Source organism: Pimephales promelas, chromosome 19 (genome assembly GCF_988280905.1).
Source record: "Pimephales promelas chromosome 19, fPimPro1.hap1.1, whole genome shotgun sequence".
NCBI classification, from domain to species: Eukaryota; Metazoa; Chordata; class Actinopteri; order Cypriniformes; family Leuciscidae; genus Pimephales; species Pimephales promelas.
Window position 1 is genome coordinate 8,321,972 of NC_142787.1, and position 21,351 is coordinate 8,343,322.

A 21,351-nucleotide genomic window follows, 5' to 3' on the forward strand; every position below is an offset into this window, starting at 1 on the left:
ACCTTCATATGTATATAGGGCTTTCAACAAAGTAGATTGTTCCAAAGCAGCTTTACAGTGAGATTGTTTTGGCTTCATATCAGCGCTAGAATAAAGTTATTTCCCAGCTAAAGTTAATTTCTTTTTTTTTCTTTTCTTTTTTTCCAAAGTAATAATTCCGTTTTTTTTTTCTTCAAAATAATCATGTACATGTACATTCCCATCTTCCCACAGGAGAAGAAGCAAGCAAGAGGAATTACTCCAGGAGAAACTACTGACATACTATTGAAAAGATGGAGTTTAAAGAAGAACCCTGCAGAATAAAAGATGAAGATAAAGAGGAACAACTAGGTTGGTGTTTTCCTTGATTCTAATTAATGAAAACTGACATATAACAATACAATGCTAAATTAATTTTTTTTAAGTTTCTCGTTTGTCCTCCTTTATTTAAATGATGGCAATTTAATATGTTGATTTTAGACGCAATGGAAGTGAATGAAGACAATCAGCATAATTTTGCAAATGAAGATGAAAACATCATTTCACAGACTGAAAAGAATTTGGCACAGAAAAGTGCTCTAAAAACTGATGAAAAAGATTCTTTCACTTGTTCTGAGTGTGGAAAGAGTTTAAACAATAAATCAAACCTAACGAGACACATGAGATTTCACACTGGAAAAAGACCTTATACATGTACTGAGTGTGGAAAGAGTTTTGTTCTTAAAGGACACTTGAAGAGACACCTACTAGTTCACACTGGAGAAAAACCGTTTACATGCACTCAGTGTGGAAAAAGTTTCGCATCCAAAACCTCTCTCACCACTCATCTGCACTCTCACACTGGAGTGAGATCATTCGGCTGTGTTCAGTGTGATAAAACATTTGTTTTTGACCAAAACTTAAGAGAACACCTTAAAGTTCATGATAGTGTGAAGGCTCATGTTTGCTCTTTTTGTGGAAAAGGTTTTTCACTACTGAAAAATTTACAAGTTCACCAGAGTATTCATACTGGTGTGAGACCTTATATGTGCTTTGACTGTGGAAAGAGCTTTAATACATTAAGCAACTTAAAAAGACACCGAAGAATTCATACTGGAGAGAAACCGTTCAAGTGCTCACTCTGTGGTAAGAGTTTCTCTCATTCATCGTCCTTGAAAGCTCACGAGAGTGTTCATACTGGAGAGAAGCCGCACCAGTGCTTTTCATGTGGGAAGAGTTTCACCTGTTCTTCTAATCTACTGACTCATAAGAAGAAGCATTGTTGTGTGAGCAAAAGCACTTGTGAAACAATGGTGCCATCAGTCCATTAAAACTATGTTAATGTTAATGAGTTCAACGATGTTAGAAACTCACATTTAAAGTGTACAGTAGATGTTAATATATTGAATTCTGTCAAGTTTGGTCTCGGGGTAGTTTATGGTTGAATGGGTTTTTATTAATATACTGCAGGGCTATTCAATTGGCGGCCTGCGGGCCAAGTGCGGCCCGCCAATCATTTTCATACGGCCCGAGGACATCCCAACCTCCCTCCTATTTTCTGGTGGTGGGGCTAAATTTGGTTAGATATGCGCGTGGCCGCAGGGACGCCTGCAGCTGGACGACTATACACACTGTGTGTGTACCATGAGGCATGAGCGCTCCAACTGACCTGAGAGAAATGTTTTCAGTCCGAATATTTAAGCAGTAATTATGTGTGTCCCGTATTTCTGTTGACTAAACCAGCGATATTAATCATTCGTTGGTTCGATTATTTCCTTTCCATGAATTGGCCAAACGCGCTTGCATAACGGTCTGAAACGATTTGGATTCGTTCGGACCGTTCTGTCACTGAATCATCTGAAGCGGTTTCTCGGTCAGTAACAACACATAGAGAACAAAATAGCGCTGGTTTAGTTGTTTCTCTAGTTTACTTTGAACTAGGCAGCACGGCCTAGCGGATAATGAAACGCAAAGCTTAAAGGAGTTGCATTTACTCTTGGTCCCAGACACTATTATTAAACAGCGTTGCGACATCAAGTGAGAAGTTAAGTCAAGTCACATTTATTTATATAGCGCTTTTCACAATACAGATTGTATCAAAGCAGCTTCACAGTGATAACATGAAAGTAGTACAACACAGATCAATAATATTGTTAAATATTAAATACTAAATAACCCCGACTAAGCAAGCCAAAAGCAAGGCGACAGTGGCAAGGAACCAAAACTCCATCAGATTGGATGGAGAAAAAACCTTGGGAGAACCCAGGCTCAGCTGGGGGCCAGGGGCTCGTTCTTCGTTTGTTGCTTAAAACATCCGAGATCAAATGAGACATCTAAGATGATATCATCGTGCTAATCATGATCCGGCTAATTGGGTTCTTCGAACACACCTGTTGTTTATGATTAGTATCGCTGGATTGAGTTATCTGAGATAACTGCGCGTTCTCGGGTTGGTTTAAAAGGGGACATGTATCGATAGCAGAACCAGTGATCAGCAGCGCTGATATTGGCTGTTCAGCATGGCCAAAGAACACGCCCAGTTTTTCTCCCAAGCAGAGCAAGCGCTTTTAATGCAAGGTTATGCCGAATTTCAGTCTTTAATTAAAACGCCAGGGAACACCTCAAAGTGTGCAAAAGCCAGGAGAGAGTGCTGGCAAAACTAGAAGACAAATTAAATGCGTTTGTGGTGGCCATGTTAGATGTTTTAATAACTTATTATTATTTTATTTTTATTTTCATAATTTCATAATTACTTTGTTCATTGTAATGTCGAGTCACCACACTATAACAATGGACATGGTGAAAGTGAAGTACAAAAATATTCTACTTAATGGTAATTTTAGGCCTTTTAAAAAGGCACTGTTAAATATATTATTGTCTGTTTATAAAAGCAACCAGGAAAAAGGCTGAGAAAAAAATAATAATGATGCTCCTGACCCTGGCAGAAGAGCTGACCCTTGGGTTGAATGTGAATTGGCCTGTTGTGAAGGGCATCCCTGGGTTCAGTTCTTCCAGACCCACATCAGGGACCAGTAGCAGCAACACCTTCATCACTGGGAAATGAGATTTAAATTATCTTTGTACACTGTGAAATAATTTGTTGGTGCATTAAATGAAGTAGACCTATAATCCAAATTGTCTAGTTTAGTCATTTCAACTGTTAAATCTTGAGTAATGATAAATTGCTTTGTCTTGTGAAAGTAAAAACTGATAATACTTATGTTAATGTATTGCAATGAGTTATCAATCACATTGCACTGGAGAGTGAAGAAAACTTCTCAGATGACTGTCCTTTGGAGGAAGTACTTTAATTTAATTAATGGCTTTAATTGATTTCTACTTGTGCCTATGCCTATTATTTCTGACAGGAGTCCACATGTACAGAAAGGCCTACAGAAGAGTCTGCACACAGCAGTGATACAGGGGTGGGCAGTGTAGAGACAACTTTTGCTTTTTATTTGTTGCATGAGGCATGGGTGACACAAATGACACAGGGTTAAATTTGTTCCCTATATGAGTCTTCAAAAGAAAATAGAGTATTTTGAAAAAACAAAAATCAGGGGGAGAAACAGAACTTGACTAAGAAAAAATTGCACTAGAAATAGAGTTGCTTCAAAATAAACTTCAGAGTAAAATCACACAGAGTACTATTGCTGACCTTGTATAATATCTTTTAAAAAGATGATTGAATGACTGGCTTTTCTTTACAAAGAACTATTGAAATAAAACTCTAAGCAAATAGAGTTTAGCTAATTTGTCTTGTCTTTTATTTTAGGCTTAATTAAACATTTTTTTTTTCTTTTTCTGATGTTGGCAGTGTTGTGTAATATGGCACATGCAATGTCACAGGCCCTGTCAGGTGCAACCCTCAGGCTTTTCAGACCCTGAAATCTTCCCTTTAGTTGGCCAAAGCTCATGTCATTGTGTGCCCTTGTCCTAGAGCTGCATTGTAACTGGTCTGGGGTTTGGGTCAGGGAATGGAGTCATAAAACACCTGTCTCCATGCAGGATCCTGTTGTAATCACCTGTTTAATGGAAAAATGCAGTTCTCAGCATAATTATATGTAATACCGTGAGTTTGATATTTATAATTGTCCTTACCATGTTCAAATAATGTTCATAAATGTGAATCTCTTAAAATTCTTGAGTCATGCACTGGTCATTTTGCTTTACACTGATTTGTGATATAGAACATGGTCACACACCATCTAAAAGATTTTACTCATCAAAAGATTTTTACTTGTCAAATGCCTTTTAAAAAAAGTGATATAATATTCCAAATCTGGAATATTAAAAATTGTAATAGTAATTTGGCTGCACTGTATAAGCCCCCTTTCTGCTCACAAAATCCCTTCATCGAGGCCTTGATGGGAACATGTGTGTAGTCTACAGTGTATGGCACCAATCACGTAAGTTAAGCCTGAGGGACTGTAAGTCATAATTGGCATGGTCATCATGATTGCATTATCTTCATTAAAAATTATAATATACCCTAAGTTGGCAAAAAAAAAAACAAAAAAAAAAAACTAAGAGCACTACTTTGTGAATGGCACGACAGAAAGCTTCTCAAGTTCTCCGCATCTCCAATAGTGTAAAGGAAGCCACTTGCAAATAATTTTAGGGCAATGCAAACATTTTGTGCTGTTGTTGAAGCCCGACATCGAATCGAACGTTAATGTGCATTTCCAACAAAATAATAATGTATTTAAACGACACCCTCACGATGATCGTTTCACGAGAAAAAAAATAAAAAATCTCAGAAATTAGGCTACACTATCGCGCTGCGCTGAAGGACTTCCCGTATCAGCCGCGATCTAATCCTGTTTACATGAAATAAGCCTGCTCGCGAGCAGGTTCAAGCTGACGGACCTGTTGCTATGACAGCAAATCCAGGATGAGCGTCGAAGAACCAAACGATCCAAGATCATGGCAAATCGCCAACAATCAAATCCAGCTAACTGAGTTAGCGACGTACGAAGAACGAGCCCCAGTTCTCCTCTGGCTTACATTCATATTGTTTATATATAAAATATTAAATATAAATATTGTTTATATATAAAACGGCGCCGTAACATATCGCCAGCGTTGAGTCGTCTCTTCACAGGCGCTGGTCTTTTCATCACAGGCGTTGGGGCATCCGAAATCCCCGTGAGAGGCTGGATACAAAACTGGACCTGACGAACGCCATTTTTCTCGGGACAAGCGTCCCGAGATAACAGCAGAAAGGCAGTTGGGAAATAATGAGCATAGCTGATGTTCATAATGATTTCCATTATACGGGAGTCGGTGTTAGAAAACCACTATCTCACAAACTCTCCGTAACCTGAACTCTCCGCAGCCCAACCATACGCGCCGACCCGTTTGTCTAAAAGGCTGTCGAGCCCCACTGGTGCGTTAAGCAGTTTCAGTGGCAAACGGTTCCGTATGGCATAACAGAGGACTAAAAGGTAAGCATTATGTGAATGCTTGACTAGAGATGCGTCTTTAATCTAGTTTTAAACTGTGTCAGCGAGTCAGATCCTCGGACCGTATCGGGAAGGCTATTCCAGAGTTTTGGAGCTAAATGCGAGAACGCCCTCCCTCCTTTAGTGGACTTAGATATCCTAGGAATGACCAGAAGCCTTGAATTTAGTGATCTTAAAGGTTCTCAAAGCGATCCTGGGTGTTGACGTTCGAATATTTTCAAACAAATCGGAGCTAGACCCTCCCTCCTCCGCATCTCATCTCCTCCCCCTCCCTTCCGTGCTTCCTGAAATAATTGTGAACGTGCATAGTTCTAGCTAATTATATCCTTGTGTGGGTTTGGTGAACATAAGCGTCAATTTAGAAGAAAAAAAACAATTTAACGTTACCCACCTGTCAAGCAAAAACAGAGCAACCTGAATGTCGGACTGGAAGCCCTTCTGCCGCCGGAGTTCTCGCCATCGTTCGAAAGCTTTGCTACCGATGTAAATTCGGAACTTAGCACATTCTTTATCCGACTCCTTCTTCTTTTTAATTTGTTCCTCAGAACGACGTCTCTGGTCGTGTGTCGGTCATTTTTCAAACTTCCCTCTGATGCTTCGCTGCTCTCCTTCACACACACACACACCCTTCATGTGCACGCGCACTAACCCCCCAGACCCACCCTCAAATACTTCTTGCCAGTGATTGGCTGGAACACTGTTTGTTAGGTTTCGTGGTCCGGGTAAGACATGATTGTTTTTGTTGCCGTTTGTGGAGCCTGTGGTGTCTACAGAGACCGCGTTTTTTTTACAGTGTGTTTAGGGGACAGGTAGCTAGCCGATAGTGAGGAGACGTTTGATGTATGTGACAAAAAATGTTTTGGCCCAGCATCGCTTAGACAACCTTGGAACGCGGTGGATTGTAGGGCGAAAGAAGGTCCGTTAAGTACATAGGAGCTAAACCATTTAGGGCTTTATAGGTCAGTAGTAGTACTTTGTAGTTGATACGGAACTTAATAGGTAACCAGTGTAGAGATGATAAAATCGGTGTTATATGATTATATTTTCTTGACCTAGTAAGAACTCTAGCAGCTGCATTTTGTACTCACTGTAGCTTGTTTGTTGACGATGCAGGACAACCGGCTAATAAAGCATTACAGTAGTCTAGTCTCGAGGTCATGAATGCATTAACTAACTTTTCTGCATCAGAAACAGATAGCATGTTACGTAGCTTAGCAATGTTTCTAAGGTGGAAAAAGGCTGTTCTTGTAACACATGAAATATAATTTTGAAGTTGCAGTCTAGTATAACACCCAGGTCTTTTACTGTTGTGGATAAAGTAACAGGACATCCGTCTATATTAAAGTTGTATTGTGTGAGGTTTTGTGAGTAGTTTTTTGGACCAATAAGTAATACCTCCGTTTTATCTGAATTTAATAGCAGGAAATAACGCGTCATCCAGCATTTTATATCTTTGAGACACTCTGTCATTTTAGATAAGTTAGTGTTTTCATCTGGTCGTGATGAAATATATAATTGAGTGTCGTCAGCGTAACAGTGGAAGTTAATTCCGTGTTTTCTTATAATATTACCAAGTGGCAGCATATACTGTATATTGAGAATAGCAGAGGGCCTAAAACCGATCCTTGCGGTACATAGTCTACAGTCGTTATCTTTGATTTTTCCCCAGAAGCGTTTCAATCGGACACTCCTCTCTGTTACAAAACTTTTAAATCCGATGAAACAGTCTTAACATTCCCAACACTACTGAATAGCAGAAAAAAATTAACAAAGTTAGAAGACTATAAATCTTCTAATCACCACCCTTACAAACATTTACCATGATTCATGAATGTAATAATTTACCATGGTTTAGGCAGAAATGTATGTATAGATTTTACCTGTTTAGGCATTTTTTTATACAGTTGTAGTGAGCCATGCATGGTTTTTCCTATGGTTACGAAAGTCTCACTGTCAGGATATTTTAATTTAAGCCTATAATAATTATTAATAAAATAATTCTTACCTATGATATTGTATAATTAATATATTTGTATAGCTGTAAATAAGTTATTTATTAGGTTATGGTCTGCATATCACTTTAGCTTATTTATTGATACTGTTATGTTTCAATAAGTAAGCTAAACCCATCGGCCCACCTCAACTTTTCGATTTAATAATCCGGACCTGGAATGAAACTAATTGAATAGCCCTGATATACTGTATATGGCCAATAATGTACTGTATGTACTGTACTGATTTCATAGAGAAATAAAAAGTGACTTCATTTACTTTTGTTTGTGTAATCAAAGGGTTTGAACATTGTCTTCAGAATATTTTTTTTTTGTTTTTCCATATGAACCTATACAAATGGTGCTAATAAAAATGGTCAGTACCACAAATTTACTTTGGGACCGTTCGGTATTTATGGAAAGGTCTACCGGAGGAAAATAGGGGAGGGTCATCCAACTTTTGTATTCATCAAAACAGCTCAATTTAAAAGTGGCTTGTTTGCATATTTTTTCAATGTAACTATAGCTCTCTCGGTCACGGCCTCCCATCGCTATCAAATGGGTCTGACTTAACAACAGTTTGGCGCTGTTTGACAGTGCGCGCACAATTCAGTACGCGCTCAGGAAAAATGCATTAGAACAGAACGCCAATGAAATTTTTACCCGGCAAAGCTTTAAAGGGACTCTGTGTAGGAAATACCCCCATCTAGTGGTTAAATAGTATTTTGCATTCAAACGAATTTTGCTCTCCAGCGCCTCGCTTTTTCAAGTGCGTATTGCATCTACGGTTGCCGTTATGTACCAAAAATGCTATGACAGGATGTCTTGTAGTAACACTTCATCGAGTTTTTCTCTGGGTGAACAGGTTTGTAACTTAAAAAAAAACAGCAACTTATGTGTTAACTTATGTGTACAATTTATGTGTCTAGCTGTATAAATTAATTTTAATTCTCTGTACAATCTTATCCACATAGCAAAATCACAATTTTAGCTAATTGATCATTTATATATAAAAAGAAAGCTATAGAAAATCTTACAGAGAGCAATATTTTCTTCAATATTTTCTTACAATCATTATCTCTATATTCTTACTGAATTTATCGAATTAACTTACAAACCTTGTTTTTAGCACCTTCCTTCACAATAGCTGCGAGTAAAGTAGTCAATAGCTGCTATTCATCAAAGACCTTGTTTAACTTTTTTACCTATAAATGTTATACTGTCTATATAATAAAGTACACAACCAAGCAATGACAAATTAAGTCAGACTGTAACATTGACTAACCTGTCTGTCGAGGAGAAAGCAGGCAACTTCAGCGTCTCTTCTGAAATCTTTCTGCTGCATTAGCTATTTCCACGGTTGAAAACGCTATCCCGATATTTAAGGCCATTGCACACTGAGCACGAAATATTCGTATGCGTATTTTCCTGTACGTCAACCTAAAAATTCGTCACGCAGAGAAACCTTGCACACCGAGTCCGTTGCGTAGCCTATTTATTAAACCTTTGCGGGAAAAAACGCAAAAATACCAAATGGATTCGTCAAGCAGTGAGGATGATTTTTGCCCTCTCTCATATTGAAAAGAGAAGAAATAGAAAATATCCATCCAATCCTGAAATTGCGCCGAGAGGAAGGAGTTCATTATCAAGGAGTTGCGAATTTATCCTGAGCGATTCAAAATTTACCTCAGAATGTCAGCGGGACAGTTTGATGCTTTGCTAGCGATTCTGGAGCCACATATTAAAAACAAGACCACCAATTTCCGTGAACCAATCGATTCTGAACGGAGACTGGCAGTGTGTCTGGTATGGACCAGGTATGGACACACACACAAACACACACACACACCCGCGCGCGGCCCTGTGGAAGCGCTGGGCAGACAGAACAGCTATGTTATTGTGTATGTATTGTGTATATTGTGCCCAAATAATACATTAGTTATCGAATAGGCTGCTCAATCACACTTTATTCGATCCTAAATTTCAATCTGATTGAAAGGGGAGGTTTATTAATTTCATAATCCAATATAGAGAAGAGAACATAAACACTTGATCGAATTGAAAACCGAAACTGAAAGCAGTACGGCGCATATGTTCAATGATTTGAGGACGAGCTCCCCCGGCCCTGAATTGTCAAAAGACCTCTCAAAATGCTGGCTCTGGATGCGAAAAACGCAGAAAATCGAACCATATCCGATTAATTTTATGACGGAAAAATGAATGGTCTTGTTTTTTGCAATCCTCCGGTCACGTTTCCTTTTTCGTTCAAGTCTGGCCTTTTTTTGCGAGGAGGATGCATTCTCCTGTGACTCGGCATATGGTCCGCAATTACAAATAATAGAGCAAAAGAGCAATCAGCAATCATAGGAGTGCAATGCAGCCGTTTAAACTTGCAGGGAATGCGCCTCTCAATGTGACGTTACGATGGCTCTGAGTCTGAACGAAAACGCGTTGTGGAAACGCGTTTGGCTTGTGGTACTTTTTGACCCTCTCTGCTATTATAGTTTTCAAGATGGCGGAACGGACATGGAAGCCTCCGTAAACCTACCCGTCCCATGTACATAAAGATAATAAATTCTTCATTTACGAGGATAAGTCAGATAATTTGCAGAGGTTTTTGTACACCATTGAGGACATATTTATGAATAAAAATATTGATTTCAGATAATAAAATACCTAAAAATCTACACAGAGTCCCTTTAAAGTACGAGCAAATAACGAACTTTTGTGATTGTGAATAAGTGCAGTGTCCTGTGAGTGTTGCTCTACTGCTACATTAACATGTGATGTGAATGTACGTTGAGTTTTACAGTATTGGGACTGAGACGCCAGAACTGCAGCTGATATATAATGTGCACTGTAGCACGATACTACCATATTTTATTTTCCATTCTTATTGTGTTTCCACAACAATGTTAGTGAGTAAATCTACTGAAATTGCCACCATAACAGTAGAGTGTGATTTGTTGGATGTAAGGCTACTACATTTTTAAACTACTATTAGTATAAATTGAAGTTAACAATAAAATACGTAGACCTACACAAAAAAAAATTGTTGAAATTCTTTAAAATTGGGCAATTCCAGCATTATGGACGTGACATTTGCAGTCAAAACTTGAAATATAAATTCTCAGAAAATGCATTTAATGCTGAAACATCTGTTTATATATTCATACTCCCTTAAGGCGGGCTTACACGGTGCGATTTTTTTTTAAATAATTTTTTTTTTTGCTGTTTTACGAGCTTGCAGATGATCTTTATCACTTGGGAGAAATCGCGTGAAAATTGTTTGTGCTAGCATGTTGCGGCTCGTGTTATGTGGAGGATACAAGCCGAGCCGAACCTTGTAACATTATGATGGTAGCCTACCATTATTAACTATAATAATAATTATCCATATGGGCATTGTTACTGTTCAATTGTGTTTTTGAAGACTGCTGTTGTTCTAAGTTTGACAGATAGGTCTTTAATAGGCTATTGTATGTGATGAGGGAATTAGAGAAATGACTGATAAAGAAGCAAAAGTTTTGTCAATCAAGTCAGGCAATATAAGTAGCTCTAAACATAAATGTTTCGTCCTTTACAATGGCATGCCCATTTTTGGATGACATCGTAGATGATGAAGCAGTTATATTGAGAAGTCCTTTCAGATGTGAAAGAGTGTTTTCGGGAGAGGTCTGACCCATTGGCTTTTCCCGACAATTAGTGTACCTGCAAAAGCGTTAGCCTAGTGCTTTTCTGGGGATGGCATCCGCTACCTGTGCAGACTGTTGGGTCCCAAAATTTTATCAGACACTTACCAGTCTGCAAAACGTTCTTATATTTGATCTTGACCTGTTGCCAGGTCCTCTTTGGTCCAGTCATGTTTGTTCTGTATAAATATTGATAGGATATGTAACAAAAAGGAGTAACATAAATTAATCAGCTGTCAGATTCACACATGTTACAACATTGACTTCCACTGTTCATTTTTAAGTTTACAGTTGTTCATTTGAGCAAATGACAAGTAACTCTTTGAATGTATAATTATGACGTTTTCAGTAGCGCATTCAGTCGATCCTCTATTGTTTGCCATGCCCTTTCTTGCTCCTTTATAATAGTGGCAGTGTTTCCTTTTCTGAGTATGATGTGCTTCAATTCCCCGTAAGTCTCCATTAAAAGATGTTGCTCATTTGGTGTGAAGTATGCAGTGTTGGGTAAGTTACTCTAAAAAAGTAATTAATAACTTGTTACTAATTACCTCTTCAACAGTGTAATTAGATTACTGTACTAATTACTCTCTGTAAAAAGTATTTAATTACTTTTAATTACTAATTACTTTCAAAATCCCATATCAATCTCAACCAGCTGAATAAGACAAGGATAAACATGAATCTGTTTTAATTCTTTCAAATAAATACTATAAAATTGCATGAATTATCCTTAAACTGACCAAGGAGGAGAAGGTCACATTATAAAAACATACTTTTTAGCATCAGACAATACATTTTGATGTTAAACCCACTATTTTTTATGTCTGATCTCATGACATTTCACACTTTTTTCATACATATTTTACAATAATTTATACGAATTTGTACGAGTGCGGTCGTAATATTTAGACACCTCATAAAATGCTTACGAATCTCTGTGAGATCAGATTGATCTATACACAGTATTTACAGTCCTTCCAGAAAAACGCGGAGTTTTTTTGTGATTGTTGCGGGCAAAAATCCTTGATTACGCGGCCCGTTTTCTTTAAAAATGCGATGGAATATGCGGGATATTTATGCAATTTTATGCGATGAAATTGCGGGAACTTGCAAAAATTGCGGGAACTTGCAAAAATTGCGGGAACTTGCAAAAACTGCGGTTTGATGAAAAAGAGAAAAAAAGTGATTCCTCCAACACCCTGTTCTCACTAGGCTACTACCTTAATGTAAAGAGTAATTTCTTATTACTTTCTATGATGTAGCAAGCATACTACATCATAGAAAGTGCTGGGAATATTTAATTTCTCATCTTGTTTTATTTTTATTAAATTTTCAAAATCACAGAGTTTGATATCAAGTTCTTGACATTTCTTTTACACATTTTCTGATAAGTATAACATCTGAGAAGTAGCCTAAAACATGAAACAATAATTTGGAAAAAAAAAAAAAAAACAAGAAAAAAGAAAAAGAAAAAAAAGATAGAGGGGATCACAGACATATTAAATTCCTTTAGCAGAGATACAGATCTTTTGGGCTTTTCGATTTTTTTTTTTTTTTTTTTTTTTTTAAATTTAAAGACTCAAAATACATTTTAAAGGCTGTTTTGAAATGAGCAAAGTTGGGTTTTGAGTTACTCCACTTAGTTTGATGAATATGAAATTTTCCTAATAATAGAAAAAATCGATAACATACATTTTTCTTATAGGAAAGTCAAAATCATTTGTATGAAGATGACAAATTTAAGACAAGGTTGCAATTCATTTTAAAACCTAGAAATTGAGACATCTCATTCCAAAGATTGAAAAATAGGGACATTCAAACAATAAGTGCACAATAGACTCTCTTTCACAATTACAAAATCAGCAATGTTTTATTTCAGACTTTAACGAGTGTAAATAAGGTGTGGCCCCTTTAAGAGCTGCGCGCTGAACTGTCTGCAGTGTGTGCGCCTCAAACACCCCATGTGTGCGGGTAATTTCTGTTTGATGCTTATTCTTTTATCTTATTTTGTTTATTAAGTAACGATGTGATGGTAGAACGTGTGACAGACAGTTATACGAGTTCGATTTGTGAGATGTCAATCGCCTCCGTGACAGTGGCGTATCCAGGACATTTTTCGGGGGGTGGCCAAGATGGGACACAAAGCTAGAGTGGGGTGGCCATGGCATAGCGAAGTTAATGCGTATATGTACGCAGCCGAAAATAGATCAAATCCCGGTCCTTTGCTGCATGTCACATCGTCTCTCTCTCCCATGATTTCCTGTCTCATAACTGTCAAATAAAGGTGTCTATCCTGTTAAAAACAGTCCTAACCACCATTTACAGACAGTCCTCAAGTATCTCTGGTTATTTTAACATGTCTATTTTTAATCAGTAATTATGGTCAGGATAGGGTAAATATTTTCTAAGAACTATTTTCTTGTAGTGTATTTAAGTCCTTGTCACTTCACAAGTTAGATTAGATTAGCAAAATTAAACTGCTCTTAACTCATCCTATAGAATAACATGTATCAGTCGTCAGCTCATCATCTGTGTCACCTGTATTGTTACCTGAGTTTGCTTTACTAATTGAGGCACCATCTTGTGATTACATGAAAACACAGAAATCCAACAGGACAAACCAAAATGCTTAAATATAGGACCTTATTCAAAAGTGTATCTGTAAAAGCAAAAGAAAAAACTAAGTTTGTGAGGAAAAAAACAAAATATTTGTTGTTCTTTACATGCTTAGTTTATGTTATTATTTAGCTTAGATATAATTTGTTAGAGATACTGGAATTTGAATTTCTTTGTTCTTTGTCAGGAGTGTTTTTTTTTAACCACAAGAGGGGACTTAAATAAGTAAAGCAAACACATGTAACACAGAGAGTGGCCTGATGACTGAATAATTTCATTAGGATGCCTTGTGATGTATGAAAATGTGCAAAAAGTGTTTTACAACCCAGACAGTATTCATGTCCAAGGCCTTGATGGAAGTATGAATTGAAACGTTGGCTTTGATTCAGCATTAATACGTTTTTAAAATCAAACCGTTCAAAACAGTTAAAAATCAAAACAGAGTAGACTCAAAATCATAAATAGTCAAGATGCTTCTTCATAATTTAACTTATGACATTTGTGCCATTTTAATGCAATTTACTCTGCCTATTTAAACTTCTAAAAATATATGTGGACTGTGAAGATGAGCTAATTGATACAAACAAAAAGTCCTTTTTAAACAACCCTTAAACCACAGAGCAAATAAATAAGTCACAGCTTGTTTTTGTGTTTTAAATTAAATCTAGACTGTCACACTATATTTCACACACTGGTTGGCGAAAAATATAACATTAGCTATAATTGAACACACACATCTGCAAAAACCACCATCTGTCTTCCAGAAAATAGCGTTTTATATTTCATAGCGGTGTATGAGTGGAAATAAGGTATGGCCTCTCTCAGGATGCTAATCTAGCTAGTACAGTGTAGTTCGACTTTTTCAGTTTTCCTACACATTCACAGGGAACTACGATATAACTAAACATTAAATTACCATACCTCTCAATCTACAGATTCCCACGTTTTTATCGTTGTATTTGTTGTAAGACTGTCCACCTGTTTCACGGAGCAGCAGCAGCCAGCACGCGCATCTCATTAGTAACCTGACCTGCATGGCCAAACGCCCGCTGAGCAGAAATCAGCTCTCAGAGCCTCAGTATGACTATTACTGTGTTATTAAAAAAGGTAAAACAGGACCGAAATCGTTTGATCAGCTGTCATCATTGATTGACAGCATTTCTCTTGTTTCTTGTGTTGACGAACTTGACCAACTACCTATCAGATCTGGGGTGGCCACAGGGGTGGCCAATGAGCTTTCAGCCACCCCCTAGAATCGCCAGTGCTCCGTGAGTCTTTCTGGCCTCTGCAATCATAGACATAATATATACATAGACGCCCTATTGGCCGCTTTGGAACGTTGCTGCGATACGTCAACGGGTCCGCCATTTTGCGGAGGTCAAGACTGCATTGTAATTAAATGTAAGTAAACGGGTGAGCTGCGTTTTTCTGGATAAAAACGTTCTTGGATAAGAATGGTGAAGGTCCCCATACTGAGATATTTAAGTTTGCTCATTGTGGAAAAAGCATTTTATGTGATTGACCAGATTTTAGCAATAACATTGATAACTGATGGATCATTTATGATAATACATATGTTGTGGTACAACTGGGCATGCAGTGCAATGAATATAGTAATTATAACATAAAGTGAAAAGTACTAGTAAATAGTTTAGTCAATAAAATAAACCAATAGTATACAGCAAATAAAATGGTAATGAATACATGTAAAAATATTGATAATAGTTTATTAATAATTCTATAATAATAGCAATAGAATAAGACATTTCAACTACAGAATAAACACACACAAAAAATATATTTATTATTTAGCTCTTTGTGCTAAATTTCAGTTTTATTGATCAGGCGGGGGAGACGAGCGCTGGGCGGCGGTGCAGCAACTCCGAAAACTTCGGATCAAATTTTTAAATAGGCTCTATCTTTATAAACAAACCACATATTTGAGCTTTAAACAACTACATTGTCGACTGAAAAACTATTAAAACTACATTGCGTGACACAATAACAGTAGTATTTAATCTCTAAACGTTACTTACTAATTAAATCATGACCAAATACAACCAAAAACAAACGTTCAGTCTTGCTTGTGAAAGGTACTTCCTTGAAAGCTGTTTTCAGTTGTGTGGTGATTTTTACAGCCCCAAGCAGCGCACAAAACAGGCATTTTTCTCAATTCCCGGTATGAGAGGTATGGGAAAGTTGATCTCCCCAATATGGCGGCGCCGTTGACGTACGCTCCAGCGGCCAATAGGGCGTCTATGTATATATTATGTCTATGTCTGCAATAACTTCAGCTGTGAGCTATCCCGTCACGTAATTGCGTCACTTCATAACGTTCCCATGGAAACAGGAGGAAATGGCTGCTCTTGTATGAAGCAAACGCAACATTTTTCAACTTTCTGCGAAGATATATGTGACTTTTTTTTGCAACGAAAATGCGAGGATTATGAAATCATGCAAGCCCCGCATATTTTGCATGGAAATCGGCATTTTATGCGGCGAAAGTGCGGCTTATTCGAAAAAATGCGGCCCCCACATAAATATGCGGACTTTGGCTGATTTTGCATTGAATTCAGCGATCGCATAATCGCGTTTTTCTGGAGGGACTGTATTTACCTCAATTATATCAGAAGACTGGGATGGTTTGCAGCCGAGTGTGAAGCGGCTGGGATGAAAATAAGCCCCTCCAAATCCGAGGCCATGGTCCTCAGCCGGAAAAGGGTGGCTTGCCCACTTCAGGTTGGTGGAGAGATCCTTCCTCAAGTGGAGGAGTTTAAGTATCTTGGGGTTTTGTTCACGAGTGAGGGAAGGATGGAACGGGAGATTGACAGACGGATCGGTGCAGCTTCAGCAGTAATGCGGTCGATGTACCGGTCTGTTGTGGTAAAGAAGGAGCTGAGCCGTAAGGCAAAGCTCTCGATTTACCAGTCAATCTACGTTCCTACTCTCACCTATGGTCATGAGCTTTGGGTCATGACCGAAAGGACAAGATCCCGGATACAGGCGGCTGAAATGAGCTTTCTCCGCAGGGTGGCTGGGCGATCTCTTAGAGATAGGGTGAGAAGCTCGGTCACTCGGGAGGAGCTCAGACTAGAGCTGCTGCTCCTCCACATCGAGAGGGGTCAGCTGAGGTGGCTCGGGCATCTGTTCCGGATGCCTCCTGGACGCCTTCCTGGGGAGGTGTTCCGGGCACGTCCCACTGGGCGGAGGCCCCGGGGAAGACCTAGGACACGCTGGAGAGACTATGTCTCCCGGCTGGCCTGGGAACGCCTCGGTATCCCCCCAGAAGAGCTGGAGGAAGTGTCTAGGGAGAGGGAAGTCTGGGCATCTCTGCTTAGACTGCTGCCCCCGCGACCCGGCCCCGGATGAGCGGAAGAAGATGGATGGATGGATGGATATCAGAAGTAACTGTAATTTAATTACAGATAAATTAAGAGTAATCCCTTTGAAGGGGTGGTCAAAATCCCTTGCCTCTTCAGTGTATATATATGTCATAATATCCTTTTGAATGATTATATATTTCTTTTATAAAATCAATAATTAATTATATTCATTGTTACTTAATCATTTATTGACATAAATTTATTATTTGTGCTTTTGCTTGTGAAATCATATACTTAAATGCATGCTGATGTACATGCACAAGTCACCAGCTTCTTTTAGGTGCACAAGGACATTTGTCTCTTTCTCTGGTCTCAGGAGAAATGTTTGTGGATCCTAAAGGCGTTGTGAACATATATGTCCAACACATATGATACTTCTCTGTACAGATGGTCAAGCTATATTGAGCATTGCTATATTGAACTTTAATTGTTGTATTAAAATGTATTCTTTCTATGATATTTCCTTTCTGGGAAGGAAATGTTATCTGTTTTCCTCCCAAACGAGTGAATGTTTTACCATTATGTTTTGGTACACTTAACTGATAATAAGCCGCTCAGACTCTCTTCAGCCTTGATGGGAGCTCCTATTTGCTAGTGTCCTATGTGAATGCAGTAACAGTGAAAATAATAGGAAAATAGGGATTTGGTTTGTGTTTGAGTGTTAAAACATAAAGGGTTCATTGAAGCCAATAGTTTAAGGCACCATGTTGAAGTCTTACTCCAGTTAGACTAAAGTTTAGTGCTAGTCTTCTTGGTTGCAGGTTAAGGAACTACTGCCATTATTGGAGATTGAATGAGTTGTTGTTCTGGACACACTGGCGCCAGCAACTCAAGTTTGCGACCTGGAAGGTCATGACGTGCCTCTGAATGTAAGATACATCATCGATGGAGATATGCTTCGTCTATCTGTATATGTGTGGAAAATTACTGTGTATCTATTTCTTAACCAATGAGAATCATTCAACGTGTAAGCAATGACGTAGCTTAGACCTTGAAAATGGCCTACGAACTCCTGAGTGAGTCTTGAAGCTGACTTGTTCAACTATGAAACTATGTTCAGTAAAAACTTTCTTTAATTTTTTATAATTCTGACTCCGGGTCTTCATTCTTCATATCTGGTTCTGGGTCCTTTAACTGTTAACTCCTAACACCTTACTTTACATTTTCAAGGGAAAAGTAACTAATTTACAGTAACTAATTACTTAGTAATTAGTTACACCCAACACTGGAAGTATGGCGCACGCAACTTATCCATTGTAGCATCAATGAATCTGTGATGGACTGTGTGGTCTCTTGAAGAAAGCTGTTGACACCCACTTATCTGAATTACTTACACCTGGCTTGACATAGCCTCTCCTCCTGAGCCTGGTTTGGCCTTTGTGAAACTGATAAAGCCAGGATGCACTGATCACACTAGGTCAAGCCCAGCTTTATCTCTTATTCTGGATTTCTAAATTCTGCTTTTGTGAAACAGCCCTCAGATATGTTTTACTATGCACAAACAAATGCCTTTCAACTTGTGTGCAAAATTCAGAATTAAATGAATGTGCAGCAGTTCGTACAAATAGAGTCTGTATATGTGTTGTAGCAATAAGTGCATTTAGTTTCATATTTATTATAATGTTTTGTTTTCTCCCCATCTATGTTGATTATGATAGTATAGTAGGGCTGCACGATATTGAAAAAAAATTACATTGCGATATTTTTTCCCCCAACGATAATATATTGCGATATTGCGAGTCAACAATCCAGGCCAAAGTCAATAATTTCCATTCCAATGATATTAATAAATTCAATAAGCAAGCTGACAAAAAGGTCACTTATGTTTTATTCCAAAAATTAGAACATATTTATGTAAACAGAGAAGCAGAACAGGTTTTTAAATAAAAAAGCAGCTTTACACCAACCCTCTGATTGGTTTACAAAAATCTAACTGAAAATAAATGTTTTTTTATATATATATATATAAAACAACTTATAAGCATTTTGTGCCAAAAGTGCCAAAATAACAGTGTTGGTCATCATAATGGCTAAATATAAATAAATAAACAAAATGAAATAAAACTTTAACACATTTTGTATTAAATCTTCTAAACAGAGTATTAGAACATATTGTAAACAGAACAGCAGAACACGTTTAAACGGCAGCTTTTCACCAACCCCTTGATTGGTTAAAAAAAATATAACTTAAAATAAATATTTTTTTATAAAACAACTTAAGCATTTTAGTTCACAGTCTTTTTTAAGTCAACTTTTTTAGCAAAAATGCCAAAGTAAAACAGTGTTGGTCATCAACATAATGGCTAAATATATGAAAAACAAAATAAAATAAAACTTCTCTTAAACTGAGTATTGTTTAGCATGACGCATGCTTATGTATTCTTTACGCTTTCCTTACTCAAGGTTTTTAGCTAAGAACACAAGTCTATCAACCTTTGCAGGCTTGAGACAGGTTCGTTGGCAAGTGATGATGTTGCCAATAGTACTGAAAAGTCTCTCTGACGGCGAGCTTGTCGCAGGAATACACAGGTATTTGCGGGCAAGTCTGGCGAGTCGAGGAAAGCTAAGTTTGTGTACTTTCCACCATGCAAGTGGATCTTCCTCTTTATCTATTGGAGGTGTTAGCATGTAGGTGTTTAACTCTGCTTCCACAGCATCCTTTATGGTCAGAGAGGAATCACCCTTTGCAACAGTTTCACTCTGTTTAAAGAAGCTTCCCAATGACTTCTTTGCTTTCTTTGGCTGAGGTGCACTGACACTGGCACTTGGCTCCACGTCAGTGCTGCAGCTTGATTTCTCCTGGCATTCCATAATCTGTGATGCCACACTGGCCTTAACTTGGGTGGTCTTGTCTGCACTGACGAAGTCCATCTTGAACCGGGGTCCAAAAAAGATGCCAGATCTAGCAGCTTCTGAGTATCATCATCTTCGTATTTCTCATTGTAAGATGAGTCAAGTATCTTCTTCTTGATGTTCTTGGTCAGGTCTGTGTCTTCCTCTTGCATTTCCAGTAGTGATGTTTTAGAGCTGAAGAACTGGCTTTACAAAGGAGACACTGACATATTCATCCCCAGAAAGTGCATCAGTGAAATCCAGCATTGGGCCTAGTGAATTGCTAACAGATTCTAGGACATCTAAATCTTGCCACGTAGGAATGAGATGTCGCACCTTCTTGTCTGCAGACAGGAATAGAATAGAATAGCCTTTATTGTCATTGCACTTTTGGGGGTACAACGAAATTTAGGGTGCTCACCCGGCATACTTCAGTAACAAAGACAAGACATGGGTAAAAACAGACAGTTTCTCGTTAAAATAGAGACACAGTAGTATAAAATGTGAGTATATGTGTATGAGTGTCAATGGGTATTGGCTGTTCGTATAGCCCAGGGAAAAAAGCTATTTGTCAACCTGCTAGTGTGGGATTTGATTGACCTGTAACGTCTCCCAGAAGGCAACAGGTCAAACAGGGGATAGGCAGGGTGTAAGGGGTCTCTCGTGATGGCCTTGGTTCTCCTGAGACAGCAGGATGTAGAGATGTTTTCCAGACTGGGCAGAGGACAGCCCATGATCTTTTGGGCAGTGTTTATAACCCTCTGCACCGCCTTCCTGTCCTCAGCTGTGGAGCCTGCATACCATATGTTTAAACAATATGTTAGTACACTCAACACAGAGGAGTGATAGAATGCAAGCAGCAGCTTTGTGTCCATATTGTTCTTCCTGAGGACACGCAGGAAGTAGACGCTGCTGGGCTTTTTTGACCAGAGCCCTGATGTTGTAGGTCCAGGAATAATCAGCAGAGTGGTAAGTGCCCAGAAACCTGAAGGTGGAGACAATTTCCACCTGTTCTCCATTTATAAGGAGAGGGGTGTAGTCCTGTCTGTGCTTCCTGAAATCCAAAATTAACTCTTTTGTTTTAAGGATATTAAGCGTTAGGTTATTATCTGAGCACCAACGTGACAGTTCCTTCACCTCTGCCCTGTATGCTGTCTCATCCCCCTCGTAAATACATCCAACTACAGTAGTGTCATCCGCATATTTTATAATGTGGTTAGTTAGGTAGATTGGAGTGCAATCGTAGGTGTACAGAGCATACAACAGAGGGCTCAGCACGCAGCCTTGAGGGGAGCCCGTGCTGAGTGTGGAGGACTGGTGGGGGCCCAGTCTCACAGATTGTGGACGGCTTGTCAGAAAGTTTTTAATCCAGGTACAGGTGGGAAGGGGGATCTGTAATTGTAACAGTTTATTG

The 21,351-nt window shown here is 38.4% G+C and overlaps 2 protein-coding genes and 1 pseudogene across 2 annotated transcripts in view; 2 read left to right on the forward strand and 1 right to left on the reverse strand.

Annotated features, from left to right (window-relative positions):
* Window positions 1-225: 225 nt before the first annotated feature.
* Window positions 226-21,351, forward strand: part of LOC120468570 (uncharacterized) — an 81,670-nt gene continuing 60,544 nt past the window's right edge. Inside the window, exon 1 of the mRNA XM_089123546.1 lies at window positions 226-330. The gene's annotated coding sequence lies outside the window, so the exon portion shown is untranslated. The remainder of the gene's footprint in view (window positions 331-21,351) is intronic.
* Window positions 228-7,773, forward strand: LOC120477526 (uncharacterized). Its single transcript, XM_039669171.2, has 2 exons — window positions 228-330; window positions 460-7,773. Exons 1-2 carry the CDS (start codon window positions 273-275, stop codon window positions 1,287-1,289), a joined length of 888 nt encoding a protein of 295 aa, XP_039525105.2. The 5' UTR covers window positions 228-272; the 3' UTR covers window positions 1,290-7,773.
* On the reverse strand, window positions 19,471-20,527 carry LOC148970727 (zinc finger BED domain-containing protein 4-like; annotated as a pseudogene).